We start from the raw sequence: 22,156 nt of genomic DNA on the forward strand, positions 1-22,156 counted from the left end.
AGACCCCTTGAAAGCACCATCCCTTCATTTCCTGGAAGGAGGAGCCACAACACAACACAACACACACACACACGAAGCGGGCGACCCGGCGGCCACAGCGGGCTACCCGACACCTCCGCCACCGGGGAGCTTCCGTTCAACCGCGTTTCTCACCCGTTAAAACTGGGAGTCGAGACATTAACACCGGATGCCTCTATGATCCAGCTAACCTCACAACGAGATATACAGTGTTCAGTTCGCGCAAGGTAAGGCGCCGCCACGAGCTTAGCATTTTAAGGTTAGCTTTTTTTAGTGGGGGGGGGGGGGTAGCTGTCACGGTCACGTACGCCGAAGTCCATTCAAAAAACGGTCATTTTTAGAGGAATCGGTTGACGTGCGTCTCGAGCAAAGCGAGGGTTCAGCGCACCGTCGCGGTACCTCGCAGCTATGAAACCCGGTCCTCCGGTTCAGACGTCGCGCCCCCCGACGGCGTTATAAACACCGTTTTATTTAATTTCCCTGTACATTTGGAGGGCGGTGGCAGCTGTCGGTCCTTACAAACACCAACGATCAGGGCTTTTCTTTTTTTTTGTGGGGATTTTCTTTTTTTAAATCGCTCGAAATTAATTCGTGTGTAAATGTGTTCGGCGTGTGCCGAATTGAAAACCGGCCTTTCGTCGACGTTGTGCAAAGATCGGGGGACAAAGTCTGCGTCCGGGTGATGAGAATATATTAAATTAACCAAATTATAAATGCAGCTTGGTCTTCACGCCACAGCCGCTGGCTGCTTCAAAGCTAGCTGGTTTGCTTTATGTGGGAGGGGGAGGAGGGGGGTTGGGGGTGGGGGTGGGGGGGGGACCAGATGTTTTCAGTACATTTTATTTAGGAAGTTTTTTGTTTTGTTTTGTTTTTTTTATCCTTTTAAGTTGCAACGTGTGTCGTTTTAAAAGTTATCTATGGAGGAATATGAAGAAAGATACCTGACAGGGGGAATAAAAAGAAATAAAGCTATAAAACATGTGCTCAATAATAATAATAATAATAATAATAATAATGAAGAAGAAGAAGAACCTGGTAACCTGTATTTCTGAATGGCCCGGGGTAAAATAGAAAGTAGTTCTGGTGTGCAGAGAGATTAGTGAAGGATTAAAGCTCCACAAGGACGAACAGACGACCATCACGCGGGTTTCCTTCCTTCATCACACGTCATCGGGATCCTGAGATCACCCCCACGTGGGGGTTTTTATTCTGTTTTTTATTCATTCAGGTAAATGTCCTGCCTAAAAAAACAACAACAACAACACCCACCACGGAAAATAAACCCCCTCCTGAGTCCAGGTACCAGGTCGTTTTTGTTTTTTTGTTTTTACTTAAGGCGTGATCTAATGACCTAATGATGGGGAGCAGAGGCTGCTCTGCCCTGAATTTAACCTCACAGGTTGTCTCTAGGTGGTCACGAGTCCTCCATCATCATAAATCAAATTCTCAATATATATTTTGACTATTTTATGTACAAAAAAAAAAAAAAAAAGTCCTTTTGAAGAGCTGCTCTGAATCCCAATTATTCTTTTTATAACGTGAATGTGTGTGTTTACACGTTTGATGCTGGGAGCAGATCAGTAACTGATTTGACAGACCTTTTTTTTTGTTTTTGTTGCTGTTAACGCAACAGTATTTAAAACATAAACATAAAACAATAATAATATTCACAAAACGGTGGTGAAACAAAGCTTCTCGTGGCTTTGCTGCACCTATAGTGTCGTAATGGGAAGGAAAAGCCTGCAAATCTGTTGAACGTTAAGTAAATAATCCGAAACAAAATGAGTTTGAGTTGAATTATTAAGTGGTGTTATGAGGAAATAATCAGCATACCCAGACAGTGAGGTTGGTTAAACCTGCTTATGTTGTAATAATTACAGAGATTAAACCTCTTTTCTTTTCCCCCCACAGTAGAAGTTTGACTCATTTGTTGTTTTTAAAGTAATTACCACAGAAAACCAGGGGAAAGGTGAAAGGTCAGATGACTCCATGACAACGGTTACTTTCCTTGTCAGCGCGTCCCGGAGTTATTTTCTTTCATAATCAAATTGATTGGTCAGTGTCATAATTTCTCATTAATATATTGTATTTTATTTTTTATTTTTTCCTTTGTGCAGCTGTCAGCTGGAGTTTATTATGATAGAAAAGTATGAAAATGTCAATATTCACATTTTTAGAAGCCCTTACCTGCACATTTTTGATATTTTTTTTGCTTTCAAAACAAAACAAAACCCACTGATGAATCGGTTATCAGTAACTTTGTCAGTTGCGTAGTGGATTAATCAATTTAATTTAATGTTGGTGTTAAAGTCTTATCAATCCCGTGTGTTGGAGGCGGGGTTTGGTACTCGGCCTGAGAGTCACGTCTTCCTGTCAGACTAAACTCAGGGTTTAAAAAAAATTAAAAAATACAGTGATGCTGTATGTTCCCTACTTTTTTTTTTCTTTTTGTTTAGTTTGAATTTAACGTTAAAGGTCCACAAAGTGCAGCATTTAATTCTTATGAAACTGGACAATTCGGCTTATAATTATAATATTCATCAGACACTGAACATCAGCCGTCTGGCAGATTTGAATTTTCTTGGCCTCGGCTGTCGCACACCTTAAGAAAGCGTTTTTTTTTTTTTTAATTTTATTTTTAACAATAAAGACGCCTATTTTAAGACTGCAGAATATCTTAAGAGCTGCTGTCCTCACCGAATGAGTATATTCATGTTGCCCGCAGCCTTCACATGATTTTTCCCTCATTTGTTGTTTTTTGACAGGCGCTCTTATCTCCAGCAATAAAAACAAAAAAGACGCTTTATTGAGCTGGCACGAAACAGGAGTCAGATGCTTTCAGGTTCTTTGCTATTTATAGCTTCTTTTTTTTTTTTTAGAAAATGATCATTTAAGTACTTCTAAATCTGGATCTGAATAATAAACTAAGAACTTTTCCAGCCCAGGCTCATTAATTTCTCTTTATGTTGGTAGATTTTGGCTTGAAAAGTGATTTTTGATAAACTGCATGTAGATTTCTTCTGTTTTAAGCAGCTTAGTTGGATGTTAAATACATATTTTGTTAGTAGTCTTTCGGTCGGTGAAGGTCAGGGGCAGTTTTGCTGAGGCAGTTTTTTTTTTTGTTTGACTTGTCTGTTTTGGATTTTTTTTTTTAGATTCTCCCTTTTGCCATTTGCAGGTTATGAGTACAAAACAGTCTAAATAGAAGTCATTGTTAACTGCATACCAAGTTATTAATATTAAGAATACGCAAAACAATTTTTAGATCGGTTTTATCACTGCAAACCTGCGAGTGATGTCTACAAAAATTTTTTTATCTGATGCGAAACACATGCCGTTAGCTATAAAGGTGTTTTTGTGTCTTTATTATGCAAGCAAAAATAAAAAAATTTGAGAGCACATTTTTCTCTGCAATCAAAAATCAAGTTTGTAAGAAAAAATATATGAACTGAGAATGAAATTATTTGCATTTCAAACAAATTCTCAGCTTTGGTCACAGAATTCAGCGTTTTGCTTATGAAAGTAAACGTTCAAAAACGTTTGCGAGTTGAGTCGGATGTAGTGGGCGGGACATGCGCTGAAAACGGGGCTTTCTATTGGTGGTTCAACTTAAAGCCACACGTTTAAAAAAAAAAAAAACGATTGCAGTGCGAAAACATTTGCTCTCAAAACCATTTTCGTTGCACAATAAAGGCACAAAAATAGCTTCACATCAGCTGAGAGACGACGGCTGGAAATAAGAAAAAGGCAATTAAAGGTATTTTTTTTTTGTGTCTTTTTATTACGCAAGCAAAGAAAACAGCTAAAAGAAAAAATTAAAAAAATCCCAGTGGATAGTTGAATAAATCTCCGCACTTCGTAAAGACTCCGTCTCCAGAGACAAAGTCAAAAGGCTCTTTAAACCAGCGCCGTTTGAAAAGTCTGCAGTTTGTGTAATTAAGCTAATAGAGCCGGCCGGGCGACACCCGATCGATCGACCCGCAGTCTGACGAGTGCAGCCCGTTTCACGTTGGAAATATCCAAAGGCTTTTTGCTTCCTCCGTCCGGTGGATAGGTTGTTGTTGTTGTTTTTGGTTGTTGTTTTTTTTTGGGAGAAGTGTTTACATCGACTCCAGCAGGAAACACCATCTGTTCCTGCAGCGTTCTCCATCGCCGAGGAATAATGTTGTCCTTTTTTTTTTTCTATTTTTTTGAACTCATCTTCTCAGGGTTCATTTCAGTCGTTTTGTCGTGTGCTGCCCCGGCCGATGTTTATTCTGGTTATCAATACACCTGCAGTTTATTTCCCCAAGAAATCAAATACAATTTTTTTTTTTTAAATTGGGTTTTTAAAAACACAATAAAATTGTGGGAAAATACAAATGTGCTGCAGTGTTAAATCCTCCCGTTTGAAAAGCTGGAAGGATCAAATCTTCTTTTTGAAAGATATTAAATGGGTTATCTGGCGAATAGAAAAAAATATATTTTTTTAAAAATCTTCTTTTCCAGACCGTATGTCGTTATAATGGAGCAGCGATAAACGTGTTATTATGCAATCTGTAATATTCCTCCAGCAATCCAGTCTGGCAGATATAATGTTACTTTTCACATATTTACTCATTTTTATACCTTTTTAAATGTCGACAGGAGCGTTCGCTCTAAAATATATTTCCATTCCGGTGAATTTTTATGCATTAAAACAAATTATTGCACAATCACAGAATAATTTCCACCCGGTTTATACATTTTTTTTTTTTATTCTTCCCTTATTATTCACTTGAGCGTAATGAAGTGGGAGATCTTGAGTGAAAGCGTGAGATGCTGTTGTTGTTGTAGCTGCCATCTTGCCAGATCAAAAAAAAAAAAGAAAGATATTTCACAGGTTTGTATTTCAGAGCTTCTCCGTTTACATAAACTCTGAAGTGACTAATCTTTTTAAATGACTGTAATAACGAGCACTAAGACGAGGCTAACTTGAGAGTACCATCTGTTGCAAATGCATGTAAGCAGTATGAAGCTTATTTTTTTGTTTAGTTTAGTTTTTTTCAAGGAGGGAAGCTCGTTGCTAATTGGATGAGAGACAATAGAGACAAAGCTGCTGCTGATGCGGCGCTTCGAGATAAGAGTTTGATTCGGCGGGAATCGGCTCATTTTAGATGCAAAAAAAATAAAATAAATCACTTTTAAAGTGCGAAAAGCCATAAAGGGAAGGCCGGTCGGCTATTAAATCAGAATTCACTCGAGGTTTGTCCCGTCCGAGAGACGCACTCAGGACGAGGATCTAAACTTAAGCGAGTCTGAAGAGAGCGGAAAGTAATGTGAGCGTACACTCGCCTGAAAGATTTCAGGGGTTTGATTTAATAAACCACATCTACCACGTTTAGGGTGAAATTAAAGCACCGTGCCAAAAGTTTTAACGCACTAAAACGAAACCTCAGAGGATACTTTAAAAGAAATTAAAAAAAATGTCTTGTATAGTTTTTATTTATTAATTAACTTCGAGGAAGGATAGCAACGACGACCCTTCGGCTTTTAAAAGAGCGTCAATTCTCTCGTACATTTGCGTAGTCTTTTCGTGTATTCCCCGGCGGGCTAAATGGTGCCGAGTTCAGGGAATACATTTATTGTTATTTGTATTTTTTGGCCTCTGTTTTAAAACCACTCGAGAAGAAAGAAAAGAAAAACCGCTCCGGTCGGTCTCGATTGAACAGAAAATTAAAGTATCTTTTCCGGCGGTCCGGAAACGGATCGGCTCGGTGTCGCCAGAACCCGAGCACCAGTATTTGGGGGTCTGGCGACGCTCCATCGCGGATTGTTTCTTCAGCCGCTGCGTCCTAATGAGCTTAAACCTTCGGGTTCGTTCGGAAACGACCTTTCACCGGCCGGGGAACACGCGCCGGATGTTTCTGAGCGAGCGGCAGCTCTGGCCGGTTCTGGCCTGCTTCCTGATCGGGCCGGTTTGATCTGCCGAGTTTTCACGATGTATCGGAAACGATGTCCTCGGAGACGTAGGAAGAGGACACACGAGAAGGACGACGCAGGAGAAGTGTGCCGGTATTAAGATCCGGGTCCGAAAAATGAGGCCGACGCGGAAGCGTCTTAAGCTGCAGTACCGCCGGGTGCCACTAGAGGTCGGATCCAAAAAGCCTCCGTAGACTCCCGTTCAACTCGTCTTTCAAAAAATAAACCTCAGACGAGGTCCTGTTGTCATCACGACCATCGTCTCGAACGTCAAATTCACCTTCGTGAGTTTCACAACAGATCATTTAACGGCAAGTTTTACATTTTCAATTATTTCCGAAGCAACTGAACCTTCGTGTGTCCTTTCATTACATCTTCAGACCGCTAATTTCTCTTTTGAGCCGATGACATCGTAATGAGGGCTTAACATCTTAAAAACAACATCATCTGACCGATGTGTTCTTGGTTACAGGAACCACACAAATGTTTGGGGTTCGTAAAGTTTCAATGAAACGAAACCACACGCGTACGCGACCATTTTTTTCTGTCTTTAAAACGTGAATATACGTCTTTACATTTTTTTGGGGGACAAAAGCTCACCGTGTGATTATTAATAATAGCTGCAAATTCGTCCGGCGTTTTAATCCCTTTTGGGGAAATCTGCCTCGTCTGTAAATATGTCAAATAATCCCGCGTGATTAGGCCCAGATTTTGTCTTTATTTACTTTCAAGGATTTCTTGGATTTTTTTTTATTTATTTTTTTGCGCTCTTCAGGATTCAGAATCTCAAAAAGCTCTTGTTTTGGCTTCATTTTTACGACTGCCGTACGCAGCGTATTCCCTCGTTTTCCGGGCACGTTTCCCGCCGTGCGGTCGTTCGCCTCGTGTGCGTCGGGCCGTACAGGCCGGACGCCGACCGGGACGTCGGCCTCCTCTGACACGGACTTGGACGGGTAATCTGTGAGATCAGCAAAATGTAATCTTCTTTAGTCAATGACCCTGTTGGCATTATTTGTGTGACGGAGTGAGAGTCGGTCGGTGTGTGTGTGTGTGTTTGTGTGTTTTCTAACTACTGTTGCCCTTAAAGATTAAAAAAAAACAAAAAAAAACGAACCCAAAGAACTAAGGTTTAACCATCGTAAACTAGCAGTAACTAGCGGTTTGTCAAGGATTTACCACTGACTGTATGTACAAGTGGACGTTGCCTCCGGGGTCTGAAAAATAAGGGCCAAAGCGGAAGTGCCTAAAAAGTGCAATACCACTGGAGGGCCACTAGGTGCTGGCTCCAGAAAACCACTGGTTTCAATCGTAGACTGGATATAAAAGTGCTCGGAGCCTGAAAAGTGAGGCCGATGCGGAAAGCGCCTCAAGCTGCAATACCACCGAGGGCCACCAGAGGTCGGCTCCAAAAAAAGACTCTCCATAGACTGCCATTCAACTTCTCTCATGAAATACAAAGTCAATAAAAAAAGATTTCCACAAGTTATTAAAGTGTCATTCACTATTCATATTACACTTTAACTAATTACCTTTTTTTTATATATATATAGTTATTTGGTATATTTACTTCTCTTCTTTATCACTGCAGAAAGTGCTCACGTCGGATCGTATTTCACTTTTAAAACTCGTCCATTTCATTTGCCTGTGTTACACCGTGGGTTTCTGAAACTCTTTCCGTCTTCGCTCGACGACTAAATCTACACCCAAAAAAAAAAAAGCCGCTCCTTCGGTAAACAACAATAACAACAACAACAACGGGCGGAAGTTGGCGACAAAACTACTTTGGATCTTGGCTGCTGCTGCTGAGAGTTTAGGAGTCTTGCAACATGGCGGTAAGCTCGCGACGCTTGATCCAGTAAATTTCAATCTTTTTTTTTTTTTCTTCTCTTAACAGAGGTGAGCCATGGCTGAACCGAACGCCTCCCGTCCCCAGAGGAAGATGTCCACGGCCGGGGAGAGCGTGTACAAGGTGCTAGGGCTGGAGAAAGGAGCGACCGCCGAGGACATCAAGAAAGCATACCGGTGAGACGTCCGCAGTTATTATTACTTATTGTTATTATTTTTTGGGAAAATGTCTTTAACCGTGTCTTCGGGACGGATGGCTGCTCCAGATTATCCTTTAGCTTTAATTTGCGTTAATCGTTTGGGAAACGTACCTTAAGGACCCGTGGAAATGATCCTTTCAGTTAAATCGTTTATTCCGGTGTAAAAACTGTGAAACGAGTTTCCAGAACCCGATCCGACGTGTTGACTTTGCTCGTTTGGCTTTTGTTTGCTGTTTCCGACATAATGACGTCTTCACACGTTTCAGTGATATAAAACAGACACAAAAAAAAGGACACAACTTTCAATTTTACAAGCTGGGAATCATCTAGTTTGACTTTTTTTAATCCTTGATAAATTACTTTAGTTATTAAGTCGAGCAATCGACTGGTGACTATTTCCAAAGTTGGTCCCTTGGTTTTTTTGGGCTTCAAAGTGTCTTAAAACTGTGAAACAGGCCAATTAAAAATTCTTAAATCACACGGAGATGTCGTGAAGTTGCTCGACGAGCATTATTAAATCTGAAAATGATTTTTTTTATCACGAGACAAAAAAAAAAAGAAGCAACAAATCCTCAAAGTTTAGACGCTGAATGTTGGTGAATTTTGGCATTTCTGTAAAAAAAAAAATGACAAAACAAATATTTTAATTCTTTCTGAAAATAGTTTGCAGTCAACTAATTCTTTTAGTTCCAATTAGAAATTGATTAATAATATATCAAAGAAGTTTCAGTCAGGAGGAGGAGGAGCTTGAATTGGTGATAGAGGACGATGTGTCGCCGCATGATGGTTACAACTACGGCGTCCTGGGTTCCCTGCGGAGGAACCGGTCCTCGAACTCACCGCCACTCAAATGCTTTTAACGCCTCGCCTTCTCGTCTCCCGTCAGAAAACTGGCCCTGAAGTACCACCCGGACAAGAACCCGGACAACCCGGAGGCGGCGGAGAAGTTCAAGGAGATAAACAACGCCAACTCCATCCTCAACGATGGCACCAAGAGGAAGATTTACGACGAGTACGGCTCCATGGGCCTCTACGTGTCCGAGCAGTTCGGAGAGGAGAGCGTCAAATACTACTTCCTCATGTCCAAATGGTGGTTTAAGGTTCGTTTATTTGATTGGATTTTTTTCGTATCTTTGTGGACCGGCGTTCCCACGTATCAGGGAATTTCAGAGAATTTTAAAAACTCTTTTCCAGACAGCCAAAGTCAAAGAATTTGATCATTTCTTCTTTTTTTTTTTTTTTTATATCAGGGAATTTTGTTTTGCATGTTTGAATTTGATCAAAATGTAATATTTTCCGAGGATGTAGCTGTAACGTTAGCTAGCTAGTTGTTGTCAGTGTGTGTGTTTGGTAGCGTTAGTGCTCGCTGACAGAAATACAAAAAAAAATTTAGCTTGAGATAATTACCGTTATTGTTAGTTAAATTCTTTGCCTCTTTAATCAGTATGTTTTTAATTTCTTTTAATATCACATCAGATTTCTTTTTTTGCAGAAATGTTTTTTGTTTTTTTTGTCTACTCGGCACAACGGCAGCATGTTTTTTCTGTTTATTAAAGGTCGTGGAAATTCAGCTTTTTAGTCTGTGAAAGTCAGGTGAATTTGACATTTGACTTCCTGATACACTTTTTAAAAGCTCGTAAAGATTAAAAGGTTGAATCTTCATCCATTTATAAGATTTATATTTATTTGTCACTTCACGTTGAAGGCTTTTTATAAACTGCAAATGCAATATTGAAAATTGTTTAGGTCCAAAAAGTAACAACAGATCTGGAATATAAATGTTTTTTAAAGCTCATAATGTTTTTGTTGACACTGTGTCAGAAATGATGCATTATATTATTATTTCTTGTAGTTGTTTCCTTCTAAAATGAGGAAAATCCCAAAGGAAAATTTCTCTAGTGTCAAAATCGTATTATTACATCTTAAAAACAGACTCTTGGTTATGTTCACGAGTCATAAACATGTTGCAGCGCTGTTAACTTTCTAAAAATCACATCTCTAATCTGGTTGAAAAGATTGAATCATCCCCCTCCACCCCGCCCGCTATTTTCCGAGTTAAATTTTTGGAGATAAAGATTAAAGTTGTGTCTGAATTCCCCCTGCTGGTGATTACGTGGCCTTAAACTCTGACCGCCACCCTCCCTTCGCCCCTCCCTCCGCAGGGCATGGTGCTGTGCTGTACACTCTTCACCTGCTGCTGCTGCTGCTGCTGCTGCTGTTTCTGCTGCGGGAAGTGCAAACCGCCCGACGACGACGACAACTACCAGTACGTGGACCCCGAGGACCTGGAGGCCCAGATCAAAGCGGAGCAGGACGGAGGTGAGAGTGCGTCGGGACCCGAGCAGAGTGGCGCGAGAGCGCGTCGGGGCCCGAGCACCGAGTGGCCGAGAGCGGGTCGGGGCCCGAGCACCGAGTGGCACAAGAGCACGTCGAGGCCCGAGCACGAGTGGCGCGAGAGCGCGTCGGGGCCCGAGCACCGAGTGGCGTGAGAGTGCATCGGGACCCAAGCACCGAGTGGCCGAGAGCGCGTCGAAGCCCGAGCACCGAGTGGCGCGAGAGCGCGTCGGGACCCGAGCACCGAGTGGCGCGAAAGCGCCGTCGTTATTCAGGCGGTTGTTCTTCTGTTATTTATTCTTCTCCCTTAAGATTAATCGCCTGTTTCTGGCGGCTTTGACGTGCTCGGAAAAACTCACTAAAGTTGGAACCGCGCAACGTCAGTCGTGGCGAAAGTCTGAAGTATTGTAGTGGGCGGGGCCAAATGGCTCGCTAGCCCCGCCCTCCTAAACCGCAGCCCCGGCCGGCTACGTTTACCGAGATGCACGAAATTTGCTGGACGTGTGTATCACACCTGGATGAACAAAAAAAAGCACCTTAACTCAACAGGAAGTTCCACCATTTAGAATTTAGTCACCGTTTTTTGGCGATTCGCACACGTACTTTAATTCGATTTATAATCCAGGATCGGAAAAAAAACGGTTGTGTTTCATGTTAATGTGCACTAAACTGAAATGTTTTGCTTTGTGACTGACTGACTTTTTCTGTGTATTTATATGTAGAGAATACAGGGCCCGAAAAACAAAACAAAAACTGCATTCGCATTGATTCATGCAGTAAATAAATATTAAATTATAAGATGCACAAAATTAAGTTTACACAATTATTCATGGGGTGAAAATAGACACTTTTTTTTTTGGGGGGGGGGGGGCGTTTTTCCTTGATGAGACAACTTCTTCCTTCCTTTTAGGAAAAAATAAATAAATAAATAAATGGAAGCGGTGGATTTCACGCTTCTCTTTTAACGCTCCAGGATTATCGGTGTTTTTCGTGCTCCCGACCCAAACAGGTAACGCGGGTAATTGTAGTCCAGCCGACATCTAACGTGGGTCCAGATGGCCCAGAAGGCCCGAGTAAGCCCATCCCCCTGCCCATCATGCCCATCGCCGCACCTGAGCCCCGGCCGCCGACCTCGGCCGGCCCGGCGGGGGAGGAGAACCCCGGCGAGACCTTACCAGAGTCGAAATGACTCGTAAGAGCACGTCTCGATCTTTTTTTTTATTATTATTTATTTTTATGTGTCGCATCGCCCTCCATATTTTTTATTTTTCCTGTCTTGTCACGAGAAGCCGTCTTCATCCTCGGTGTTTTATTCGTTTTTTGGGTTTTTTCTGCATGTCAGCTGCCTGTCTTTTGCTTCCTCACTCATCCGTAACAAACCGCTTCCTGCTGTCCAGTTAGCTCACGCACGTTTGTTTTATTTTTATTTATTTATTTATTTTTGCAGCAAAACCATCACATTGTCGGAGCTTGTCTCGTCGCCCGCATGTCTCCTCGCAGCGCTCTCCGCCGCCGGAAGACGAGCGTGACTCGTGTCGTCAAATATTCGCTGACGTGACAGAAATGGCTGCACGTCCTCAGATCGCTGTTCAATGTGCATTTGTCGCTTTTTTTTTTCTCATTTATTTCCAGCTTATCTTTGTCTCGTTGCACCTTCAAGACTTTAAGATAAATAGTTTTTATTTCTGATTAATTCACCTCCAGCTCTGTTGTAAAGTTGTTTTTTTTTGTCCCCCCCCCCCTCTTCCCTGAATCCTGCATGTATTTAAAAAAAAAATATGTTTTTTTTATTTATTTTTTCGGACCTGGAATGACAGTTTTTGGTTGTTTTTAGCGTGTCGACAATGAAGTTGCTGCTTTTCGTCTCCTCCCGCAGGAAAGTGACGGCGTGGATGAGCCTCAACTAGCAGGAGCAGGAAGGTGAGATACTCTGGAGGTTTTTTTTAAAGAGAAATAAAATAAAATACACGTGAGAACACCCGAAGGCGGCAAGTTGGAGTTCATGTTTCAAAACGTGCAATAAAGTGAAATATTTCCTCCTCTTCAGCCTTTCGAGACCCCATTACGATCCCGCCACATCCGACAGCCCGCCAGAGACCCGGAGAACCACCAGCCCACCGTCGCCACCACCCGGCCGGCCGGGCCTCGGTCCTGACCCGCCTCCGACCGACCCGGTCGACCCGACCGGCCACGCCTGTCAGGAGGGAACTCCAAATTACACACTCTCCCCCGCCCCCGGTCTCTTCATCCAAACCCCGGGCTGGACGTGAACTCGGCGCCGGTCCAGTTAGAACCGCCGGGTTCCGGCTTGAACTCCTTCTACTTTCATCCCATTTCCAGAACCGACGAGGAATCGACGCCGAGCGGAAAGACGGCAATAAACATGACAGAAAGGTGATCCTCGTTATTTCTCCGGACCAGAACTGGAATCTCTTCCTCTGTCCGAACCTCCATTTTTTGGGTTTTTTTTGGACTCCCTCGGTCACTATAAGGAGCTTTTTTCTTTTTTTGTTTCTTTTTTTTTTTTACTACTACATTTCTCTCCCTTTAACTTGCGTTGGAGTTTCCCCACAAACGGAGGTCAGCGCTAAATTTGGAAACTCCGAAATAAGACCAGACGACGGCGGCGTGGAGTACGTCTTTTTGTTTTGTGTCCTTTTTTTCTTTCTTTTTGTCCAACGTTGCACTACCATCCTCTCAAACTTAGTTCTTCATGCCAAGTCTGGTGGGGGGGGGGGGGGGAAGAGAGGGGAGGAGGGGGAGGATTTAAAACAAATATTCCTCTTTCAAAAGGAGGCGGAAAGCTGTGACGATTCGCTTTTGGGGGGGGGGGGGTTGGGTGGGGGGGGGGGGGTGGAGTTTCGTTGCTTTTGATGTTTAAATGTTTGAGCCCAAAAAAAACTGAAGATTTCCGAGCTTCGACGACGTGCATGCGTTTCCCGCCGGCTGCATGGGACCCTCGTTGTACTGCACTGGACCCACGAAACGTGGGACGAACTTCCTGCTTGCACACGCACACACACACACACACACACACACACACACACACACACACACACACACACACACACACACACACACACACACACTCGTTGTCGTCATGTCTGCGTTGTAATTGCGCTCCGTTCTTGCGTCGAACCGAAGCCAACGGCTTCACGTAGCCATTCAAAACTGGACGACTGATCCATTAATTCTTTGCACCATAAATATCAAACTTTTCTCTGATTTTTGCCTCAGAGTTTAACGGTACCTTGGAAAAGTCAACAAACAGCAAACTCCCGATGCAATTTCATTTTATTTTTTTTGTCGCCTCTACGTTGTCGTGCATATCGTACACGACGGGTGAAACACGACCTCGTCGCTCTCCTTTCGCAAAAACCTCCAGTGAATCCGGATCCGTGTTTCTTCTTAACCTTTCGAATTGTGCAATGAACACAGCCACTATAACACTAAATCATAAAACACTAAATACATTAGAAGGTTTCAGTCGAGATGAAGTGTGTGTGTGTGTGTGTGTGTGTGTGTGTGTGTGTGTGTGTGTGTGTGTGTGTGTGTGTGTGTTGGTGGACACTAACAAAAGGGTTCAAAAAGACGAAGGAAAGGTGGGCAAAAAAAGCCTTTCGCCAAGATGCAGAACTAGAACATATAGACGGGTTAGATGGGCGAGCATCAGTCTGAAATCTCGGACGGGCCCATAAAAACGTCTCGCGTTCACAAACTACAGTTAAAAACCAGTTAAGACGGATTTGGAATAGTTCAACATTTTGGGAAATATAACTTGTTCATATTTTCAGTTTATTTTTTTTTTGTATGAACACGTTGACTGCGGAGTTTGAGGTGCTGGTTTGTGCATTGTTGTTGCTAATCTTTCTAACCTTACGCTTATTTGAAAGCTTAATATTTATTTTAGTGGTATTGACACAACCAAACAAAACAAAAACAAAAAAATCCAAAAAATGTTGAACTGTTCGATTGGATTTCACTATTTTAAAGTTGAAGAAAAAATGTGGAGGAGGGAACATTTTGCTGCCATGTGATCTTCGATCTTGAACATTGTTTACTTGTGGAAGATATTAAGTTGATGTGTTGTGGAGAGTTTTTTAGTCCAGTGCTGAGTACTGTTGCTCGTAGGTCTTTTTTTAAGCCCATTCCTTGTTTTGTTTTTGTTTTTTGTTTTTTCTCCCATGATAACTAAAGGCCGGCGTATCCGTGTGTAAAATTTAAACACATTAAAACTCATCTCAGCTGCTAAAACTCTTCAGTACCGCGTGTCGAACTGCAATAAACTAACACGGAGCTCCGCGTTGGATCATTTTGTGAATTACAAACTGCTCATAATTTGAATCGTGGCGAGTGTCTCCGTCGCTTTGTCTACTCTGTCTTTTGATGGATTTACATATCAGCTTGTCTGCAAACTTAAAGGTCATTTCATGTCATATTTTTTTATTGTTTGATAGCCAAAACTGAAAAGAAAGAAAGAAAAAAAAAAAAGCATTTCGTTATGAATTCAATTTTTGTCTCGCAAAAATGAAATCAATTAATTCTTATTGTGATGAAGCACTGAAACACATTATTTATTAAAATTTTTTGTTGTTGTTGTAAATAACTCGTTAAAACAGCAAAAATAACAGAGTCTTATTCATTGACATGTTTTATGAACTGATTTAACAGTGTACATACATTTTTTTTTTTTTTTATGTCTCAGAAACCCATAATTTAAATTTCAAATGACAAAAAAAGGGGAAATGACTGGTGGGTCAACTTGGATGTTAAATCAAAATTTGTGTGCTAAAAGCTGTTATCGTGACGCTAACGTTCTTCCAGAAGCGGATGACTTTTTGTTAACGGACAAGTTGACCGGTTGGACAATCGACCAGAATTCCTGTTTTTGTCTTTTTAAGAGTGACAAGAAAAATAATAAATTCAACGTAAGAGTAGAAAACATCATGATGGAAAAACATCCAATCGTTGTAGCTGAGGTTTTTATGTTATTGGGTGTTTTTTTGTTTTTTTTGGAGGGGGGGGTGGGGGCGGGGCTTGTCACTCACTGTTGTGGTTCCCCTGTGGATGATGTGTAAATGAGTTATTAAACCAAATAAAAAGGGGTTTTTGTAACTTCCTGTCTGTCTTGTATTTGCTTGTGAAATTGTCTCAACGGAGCAGCGTGAAGGATTTAGTGGCATCTAGTGGTGAGGTTGTAGATTACAATCTTTAGCTTCAGGTTTGTTATTATTATTTTTGACCTTATTTTAGTTAATGACACCATGATGACTTGTGGAAAACATTTATTGACCTCATAGGAGTACATTGGAGGTTTTTCCAGCTCCGGCCCCTACTGGCCGGCTGTGGTATTGCACTTTAGGACACTTCTGCATTGGCTTTGCTTTTCAGACTTGGAGACTACGTCCATTTTTATATACAGTCTAGGATTAACACGTGGCATCTGGACGAGAGAGCAGTTGTTGTTGTTGTTGTTTTTTACTGAAGATATAAATCTATACAAAATAAAGTCTTAAAACGGAACAGGAAAAATTTATCAATTAATACACATTTGATCTTTGCAGCAGCGGCATATAAACTACGTGGGATTGAGTTAGGATTAAATTACTGTGCAGTTTGCGTTCCTGGCTCGTTTGTGTGTTTTTCTAACGAGATATATCAAAGAAAAAGTGCAGAATAGGCGATTGGACACGCGCACGCACGCACGCACACACACACACACTGGCTGCAGCATGAATGACTGTGTGCTTACTCTGCTGCAGGGCTCCCCTCCCCGAAGCCTATAAATAGCCCCGTAATCCCATTAGAAGCTCAGTCTGCTTAGCCGACTTCATTCCGTCGATTGGCGAAATAGCTCGTGTGCTTTCGGTCGCCAGGAAGCGACCTCGCTTCTCTTCTGTTGTGGAGGTCGGAGGGCAGGAAAGTGTCTCTGGGTCAACCGTATCGGGGTTGTTTAAAAATCGCATCTTAAAGGCTCTCAATTGAGTTTAGTTGGCTAATTTATTGTGTGATTGATCAGTCGTTTTACTTCTTATTGAAGCCGGCCTACTTTTTTTTTTTTTTTTTTAACATACAAATATTTTTCATTACTTATTTTGTTTTTTCTGGTGCTAAATACCTCAACTTTTTATTGGCTAATTAAACAGTCCATTCAGAAAGGTACTGAGGATATGTTGGGTTTTGTTTTTGGTGTAGCTGTATTTATTTTTTGTTGTTTTTTTCTTGGCTCACGTTTCTCCCGATTCTCTTTCTCTGTGTGCATGAAGGTAAAACTGTGCATGACTAACCATTTATTTTATTTTTCCTCTTTTTCCAAGACAGATCTGACCATAAAAGTCACTATTACAAGAGTAACGTGATTAAAAACGAACAAACGGCGTGCAATATCTTCCAAAAATGTGTTGAAAATCTATAAATATCCATCTAAGATTAAATAAGATATGTAGCATCGGTTTGATTTTTTTTTTTTTTTTTTGGGCCATATTGGAAAAATATTTTTTTCAAGATATTGAATTTTCTTTCTCTTTTTTTTGGAACTTAGCCTCCAAAAGCTACGTGACACCCAAATAATGTAAATCTGAAAAGAATGGTTAAGATTTTCAAAGTTTTTATGATTAAACTTACATTTTTATGAGTATTGTACAAGATTTTTTTCCCTCAAAAACACGCTTAGTTTTACTCTGAACAAACGGAAGATTCATTCACGGTCTTGAATCTTCAAAACAATCCCTCAAACCTTTCAGAAAATCAGCCGACTTTTATGTAAAAAAAAAAACTAAAAAAAACCACTACGTCTGTTCTCACTTTCTGAATAGAGATGCTAAGTTTGTTCCGTCGGGACAAACAGACCTCCGAGTGGAGCAATGCACCTCCTTGTTTATGCCAAAGTGCTAATGACCTCCAACATGGCCGCCAGGGGTTGCATCACATCGCCAGGATCCCCCATCAAAACACCCCCCCCCCTCCACCTGCCCCCCCCCCCCACCTCCCCCCTCAATGCCTGGACTTTCCAAAGGTCCAGCTGTTGAACACAGTTTATTTAGACAGTAACCCGAACCAGAACAAACTGGGGAGTTAAAAATACCAGCAGTCAACAGGCCGGCTGCTGTGGGACTGAGACCAGGCAGGGTGATGGGGGTGGGGGACGGGGACGGGGGGGGGGGGGGGGAGTAAATGGATGGACAACTGCTGAGGGAGATGGTGTAACAGCTCGAGCAAAAAAAAAAAAACAACGAAAAAGGCAAGAAAATACGGGGAAAACCCAACAAACCCTTCGGGCAGGACAGTTGAGCCGGATCGTCTCCGTCCTCTCTGACGTCTCAATCGCCGAAGCGATGAACTTTGCCCTCGACTTCAAGCCCCCGACACCGGGCAGCTCCGGGCCCGGTGCCGGGGGCGGCGGAGCCACCATGGAGGATCTGGAGAAGCAGCTGATCTGCCCCGTGTGCCTGGAGATGTTCTCCAAGCCCGTGGTCATCCTGCCCTGCCAGCACAACCTCTGCCGCAAGTGTGCCAACGACATCTTCCAGGTGAGGCGGCCTCAGACGCTCCGCCGTTGTTTTTAGTCTTTTATCAATTTTAAAGGTGCAAGTCCACCAAGCAGTCCTCGGAAGCTGGAGCACCCGGAGAATTGGCAGCACATCGACATTAGAAAACCCGCCCGAAAAGTGTTAAAAATGTCCTCAAAATCCACTTTGCTCTCTTTTACCGTTACCATAGCAACCCATGTTAATCGTTAGTCATGGATTTATTGGTTTCGTCAAATGTGAGCAACCGTACTTCAAAAGCTTTTGTCCCAAATTGTGCTAGTGTAAAATATTTTGAAAAATGTTTAGTGTTGTTTTTTTTGTTTTACTGTTTTAATGTTAATTTCTATTTTATATTTTGATGCACAAGATTATTTTTCTTTTGAACTACAAAATGAGCGACAAAATGGGTCAATTTGGTCTGAAAACTTTCCTATTGATTAAAAAATCGTGCACAAAACAGGTCAAGTGTCCTTTTTGTTGGTGTGTGGACAGATTTCTTTGGTTTGTTCGGATTTTGGAGTCTTTGAAGAGTCTGGAAAGGAAATGTGTTCAGAACACGTTTAGTTAAATGTTTACCGAAGGTTGCTCTTGAGATATTATCTTTCATGAAAACAGGTGATTAAGCTCTCTGATTAAAATGTGTTAATGATAGACGAAAGGAAAGAACATGATGTTCAACCACACAAAGCAAACATTGGCTGGATGGGAATTTCACTTTTTACTCATTTATGTATTTATAAGTTTTCATCACCAAATGTGAGCAAATCATAGACAAACTTTTGTCCCAAATTTTTGGTAAAAATTTTATGCATATCGATGTAAACTTCCATTCTTTTATGTTTTGTCGTCACTGGATATACGAGTTGGACCGGACTCGACTTAACGCCTCTCCTCGTTCGCACTTTTCTTTTTCTGCCCAGTCGGCGAATCCCCTGTGGCATTCCCGCGGCTCCTCCGGCGTGCCGGCCGGCGGCGGACGCTTCCGCTGCCCGTCGTGCCGCCGCGACGTGGTGCTGGACCGCCACGGAGTCTACGGCCTGCAGAGGAACCTGCTGGTGGAGAACATCATCGACGTCTACAGGCAGCAGGAGTCCTCCAGGTGAGACGACGACACGCGATGACACTTAGTTTCAGGTGATTAAACACCAATTGAAAACATAATTATAAATATCATAAAACACCTCTGCCAATAGATCCTCTTAAGTCCGACTTATTGGACGAGGGGGGAATTTAACAAAGTCAAAGAACGGAAAGATGATTATTGAACGTTTTAATGAAGCCTGTCATCATTTAAAAATAGTATAAAATTCAACAGGAAAATAAGCGGCAGGATATTGTTTCCTCCTCCCAACCCTCCTAACCTTAATGTTGTAGTAATGAGAGACTGCCAACAGAGGGCGGTGTTATATTCTATTACTGCTCGTTCACGGGCTTCTGACTGCAGAGCTGCAGACTCGTGGGCAGCGTTCTTGTTTTTTTTTCACAAATTAAATTCACAGTAACGAGAACCTCATAATGACAAAATGACGCATGCTTAAATTATCATACGACGGGATTAACTGTCATTTCCTGTGTTTGGTTTTTTTCACGTCACACATTTTCTCTCCATGTTTTCTTTTCATTTTTTTTTTTTCACACAAATCCAGCTTCAGTTCACGGTGAAATATTTCAACCAGCCTGGAAACATGTGCAGCTTCTTGATTTTGTGCGTTACCCCGAAGGGACCGTGTGGGAATTCGTTTTTTAACATTTTGATGCGCTGGTTGATGATTACGGGCAGATGACGGTTTCTGTGAGCGCGCGCAAGGCATGCTGGGAAAGGTGAAGAATGTCAAAAACACTCAAGGACAAAAAAAACCAAAAACTAAATCAAACGAAGAAAAGAAACTCCTGATTCTTTCACAGGTTTCTCAAAACAAGTTGTGGACAGAAAGACCTAAAAAAAATTTAAAAAAAAAAAAAAATCAAAACTTCCGACTTCCAAATATTCACCAGTGTCTCACCTTCTGTGACCTTTTTGCTTTATTTTTTTTTATTTTCTGCTGTGTTGTGGCTTTAATAATTCAGCCGAGCAGGCGCCTCGAATCCGACCGTACCTGTCTTCGTTTTGCTGCTTATCAACGAACTAACTAACGTTTAATTGTCCGAAGTCTCTTTGCGGCTTTTGCATAAAAAGTAAAATGTCGAAGCCTCTTCAGTACATGCGATTTCTTAGTGTGCACACTTTACTACAGCTGATTTTAAAGTCATCCTTAACTTCTGAAATAGAAGCTTTTAAAACGAGGCATTCATCAGAAAACAGCAGGACCGGAGTCCTCTTTTAATATCCGCGTGGGCTGGTATAGATGCGATCGCACACTAATGTTTTGTAACTTGTAGCTTCTCATCATTTATTTCACTCGGTGGAACATAAAAAAAAAGACATATCATTACTTAATCATCATTTCTGTCGGAGACGCCCACGTCAGAACACAAAAGGACAAATTTATTGTGTTTGAAATTTGGCTCCTGCTGAATCGGATGTTCAGAGTGCCAGAACCATCAAATGTCCGCGAGAGGTTCTGTTTTAAAAAGAAAAAGAAGAAAAAAATCGAATGTCTGGCGGTGATTAATCTGGAAGAAAAATGATGTAAAACCACACAAAAAAAACTGGAAATATACTTGTTTCACATCCTTTATTCCGGTAAAAAAAAAAAAGGCCAATCTTCCTTTAAGTGCTGCTTTAAGGGGAAAAAAAATAAAATACATTACAATCGGATTAACCTTCAGACCCATTTTTGGACTCGATTTAACCATCGGCGACGTGTTTCCAGTGTCGGGCCTCGAAGAAAACCTTGAAGAAAAGTCCAGCATGTCAGGATTTTTGTGCTTTTCCTACGTCGACCTAATAAAAGCGAACTAGTCCAAAAAAACCAGGCTCCTAAATCCAGATGTGGTTTCAGATGCCTTCAGAAGAAATACCTTCAAATGTCCTCAAATGTTTTCTTTAAGGATAACTTAAAACGTATCCTCGAAAAAAAACATCTTTGGTCTGAATTGTATCTGTTCATCGAACCATTTTTGAGGTTAAACAATTATTGTAAATTTCCCGTAAAATGAATCTCCTTACATGATCTGTGTGTTTCCAAATCGTCCGGTGGTGAAATACTAGACAGACTGGACTCTCCCACAAAGTTTAAACCAGACAAGTGAACAAAATGATAGAATTTTTTTTCTATCATTTTGTTGTGTTGTCTGATAATAAAAAAAAAAAGAGTTTTATCAAACAAAACTTTTTGTCATTTTTAACACCTTTGAAAGATGGATTTTAAGGACTTAATTGCCAATTTTAAGGATAACTAAGATGTAAATGAACACTTTTTAAGGGTCTTAAATTGTACTGAGCTACAATCTAAAATCGTCTTATTTAAACTCCTTTGCAGGCTTGTGAACGTGAAGCCAGAGCAGCAGCAGCAGCAGCAGCAGCAGCTGACGTGTGAAGAACACGAAGAGGAGAAGATCAACATCTACTGCCTGTCCTGCCAGACGCCGACCTGCTCCATGTGCAAAGTGTTCGGGCGACACCGAGACTGCGACGTGGCGCCGCTGGGCAGCGTCTACGTCAGACAGAAGGTGAAAGAATCGACGAGCTTTTAGTAAATCCCGCCGGGGAGGGGGGAGGGTGGGCTCTAAAAATCAGACCACAGAACCGTTCCCCGCTTCAGTTTCCTTCGCTTGAGTTTAGTTCACCTCATTTCACTCACACCTTTTTCTCACTGCATTTCATCCCACTTCACTTGAGTGTCCGCTCGCTCTGAACCCCTCGTTTCGTTCGACTCCGCTTCACTTTACTTCGCTCCGATCGACTCCGCTTCACTTTACTTCACTCCGATCGACTCCGCTTCACTTTACTTCGCTCCGTTCGACTCCGCTTCACTTTACTTCGCTCCGATCGAATCCGCTTCACTTTACTTCACTCCGATCGACTCCGCTTCACTTTACTTCGCTCCGATCGACTCCGCTTCACTTTACTTCACTCCGATCGAATCCGCTTCACTTTACTTCACTCCGTTCGACTCCGCTTCACTTTACTTCACTCCGATCGAATCCGCTTCACTTTACTTCACTCCGATCGAATCCGCTTCACTTTACTTCACTCCGTTCGACTCCGCTTCACTTTACTTCACTCCGATCGACTCCGCTTCACTTTACTTCGCTCCGATCGACTCCGCTTCACTTTACTTCACTCCGATCGAATCCGCTTCACTTTACTTCACTCCGTTCGACTCCGCTTCACTTTACTTCACTCCG

At 41.9% G+C, this 22,156-nt stretch overlaps 2 protein-coding genes across 2 annotated transcripts in view; both read left to right on the top strand.

The window, feature by feature from the left end:
* Positions 1–50: 50 nt before the first annotated feature.
* dnajc5ga (DnaJ (Hsp40) homolog, subfamily C, member 5 gamma a) lies at positions 51–13,063 on the top strand. Its single transcript, XM_069172344.1, has 6 exons — positions 51–245; positions 7,853–7,980; positions 8,890–9,103; positions 10,166–10,322; positions 12,214–12,257; positions 12,385–13,063. Exons 2-5 carry the CDS (start codon positions 7,862–7,864, stop codon positions 12,219–12,221), a joined length of 498 nt encoding a protein of 165 aa, XP_069028445.1. The 5' UTR covers positions 51–245; positions 7,853–7,861; the 3' UTR covers positions 12,222–12,257; positions 12,385–13,063.
* A 4,460-nt stretch (positions 13,064–17,523) lies between these two features.
* The window catches only part of trim54 (tripartite motif containing 54), a 64,000-nt gene continuing 59,367 nt past the window's right edge, over positions 17,524–22,156 (top strand). Inside the window, exons 1-3 of the mRNA XM_069172380.1 lie at positions 17,524–17,866; positions 18,787–18,965; positions 21,289–21,478. Coding sequence (XP_069028481.1) covers positions 17,672–17,866; positions 18,787–18,965; positions 21,289–21,478 — 564 coding nt within the window. The 5' untranslated portion in view covers positions 17,524–17,671. The remainder of the gene's footprint in view (positions 17,867–18,786; positions 18,966–21,288; positions 21,479–22,156) is intronic.

The sequence above is a fragment of the Embiotoca jacksoni genome, unplaced genomic scaffold (genome assembly GCF_022577435.1).
Source record: "Embiotoca jacksoni isolate LCO1_2020_lvr unplaced genomic scaffold, fEmbJac1.0.p SCAF_52, whole genome shotgun sequence".
Classification (NCBI taxonomy): domain Eukaryota; kingdom Metazoa; phylum Chordata; class Actinopteri; family Embiotocidae; genus Embiotoca; species Embiotoca jacksoni.

Bases quoted from the DNA above. Each gene is read 5' to 3' on its own strand.
- dnajc5ga (XM_069172344.1), top strand. From the start codon at position 7,862: ATGGCTGAACCGAACGCCTCCCGTCCCCAGAGGAAGATGTCCACGGCC. The intron at 7,981-8,889 runs GTGAGACGTCCG...GTCTCCCGTCAG, and splicing joins GACATCAAGAAAGCATACCG to AAAACTGGCCCTGAAGTACC. The intron at 9,104-10,165 runs GTTCGTTTATTT...CTCCCTCCGCAG, and splicing joins TGTCCAAATGGTGGTTTAAG to GGCATGGTGCTGTGCTGTAC.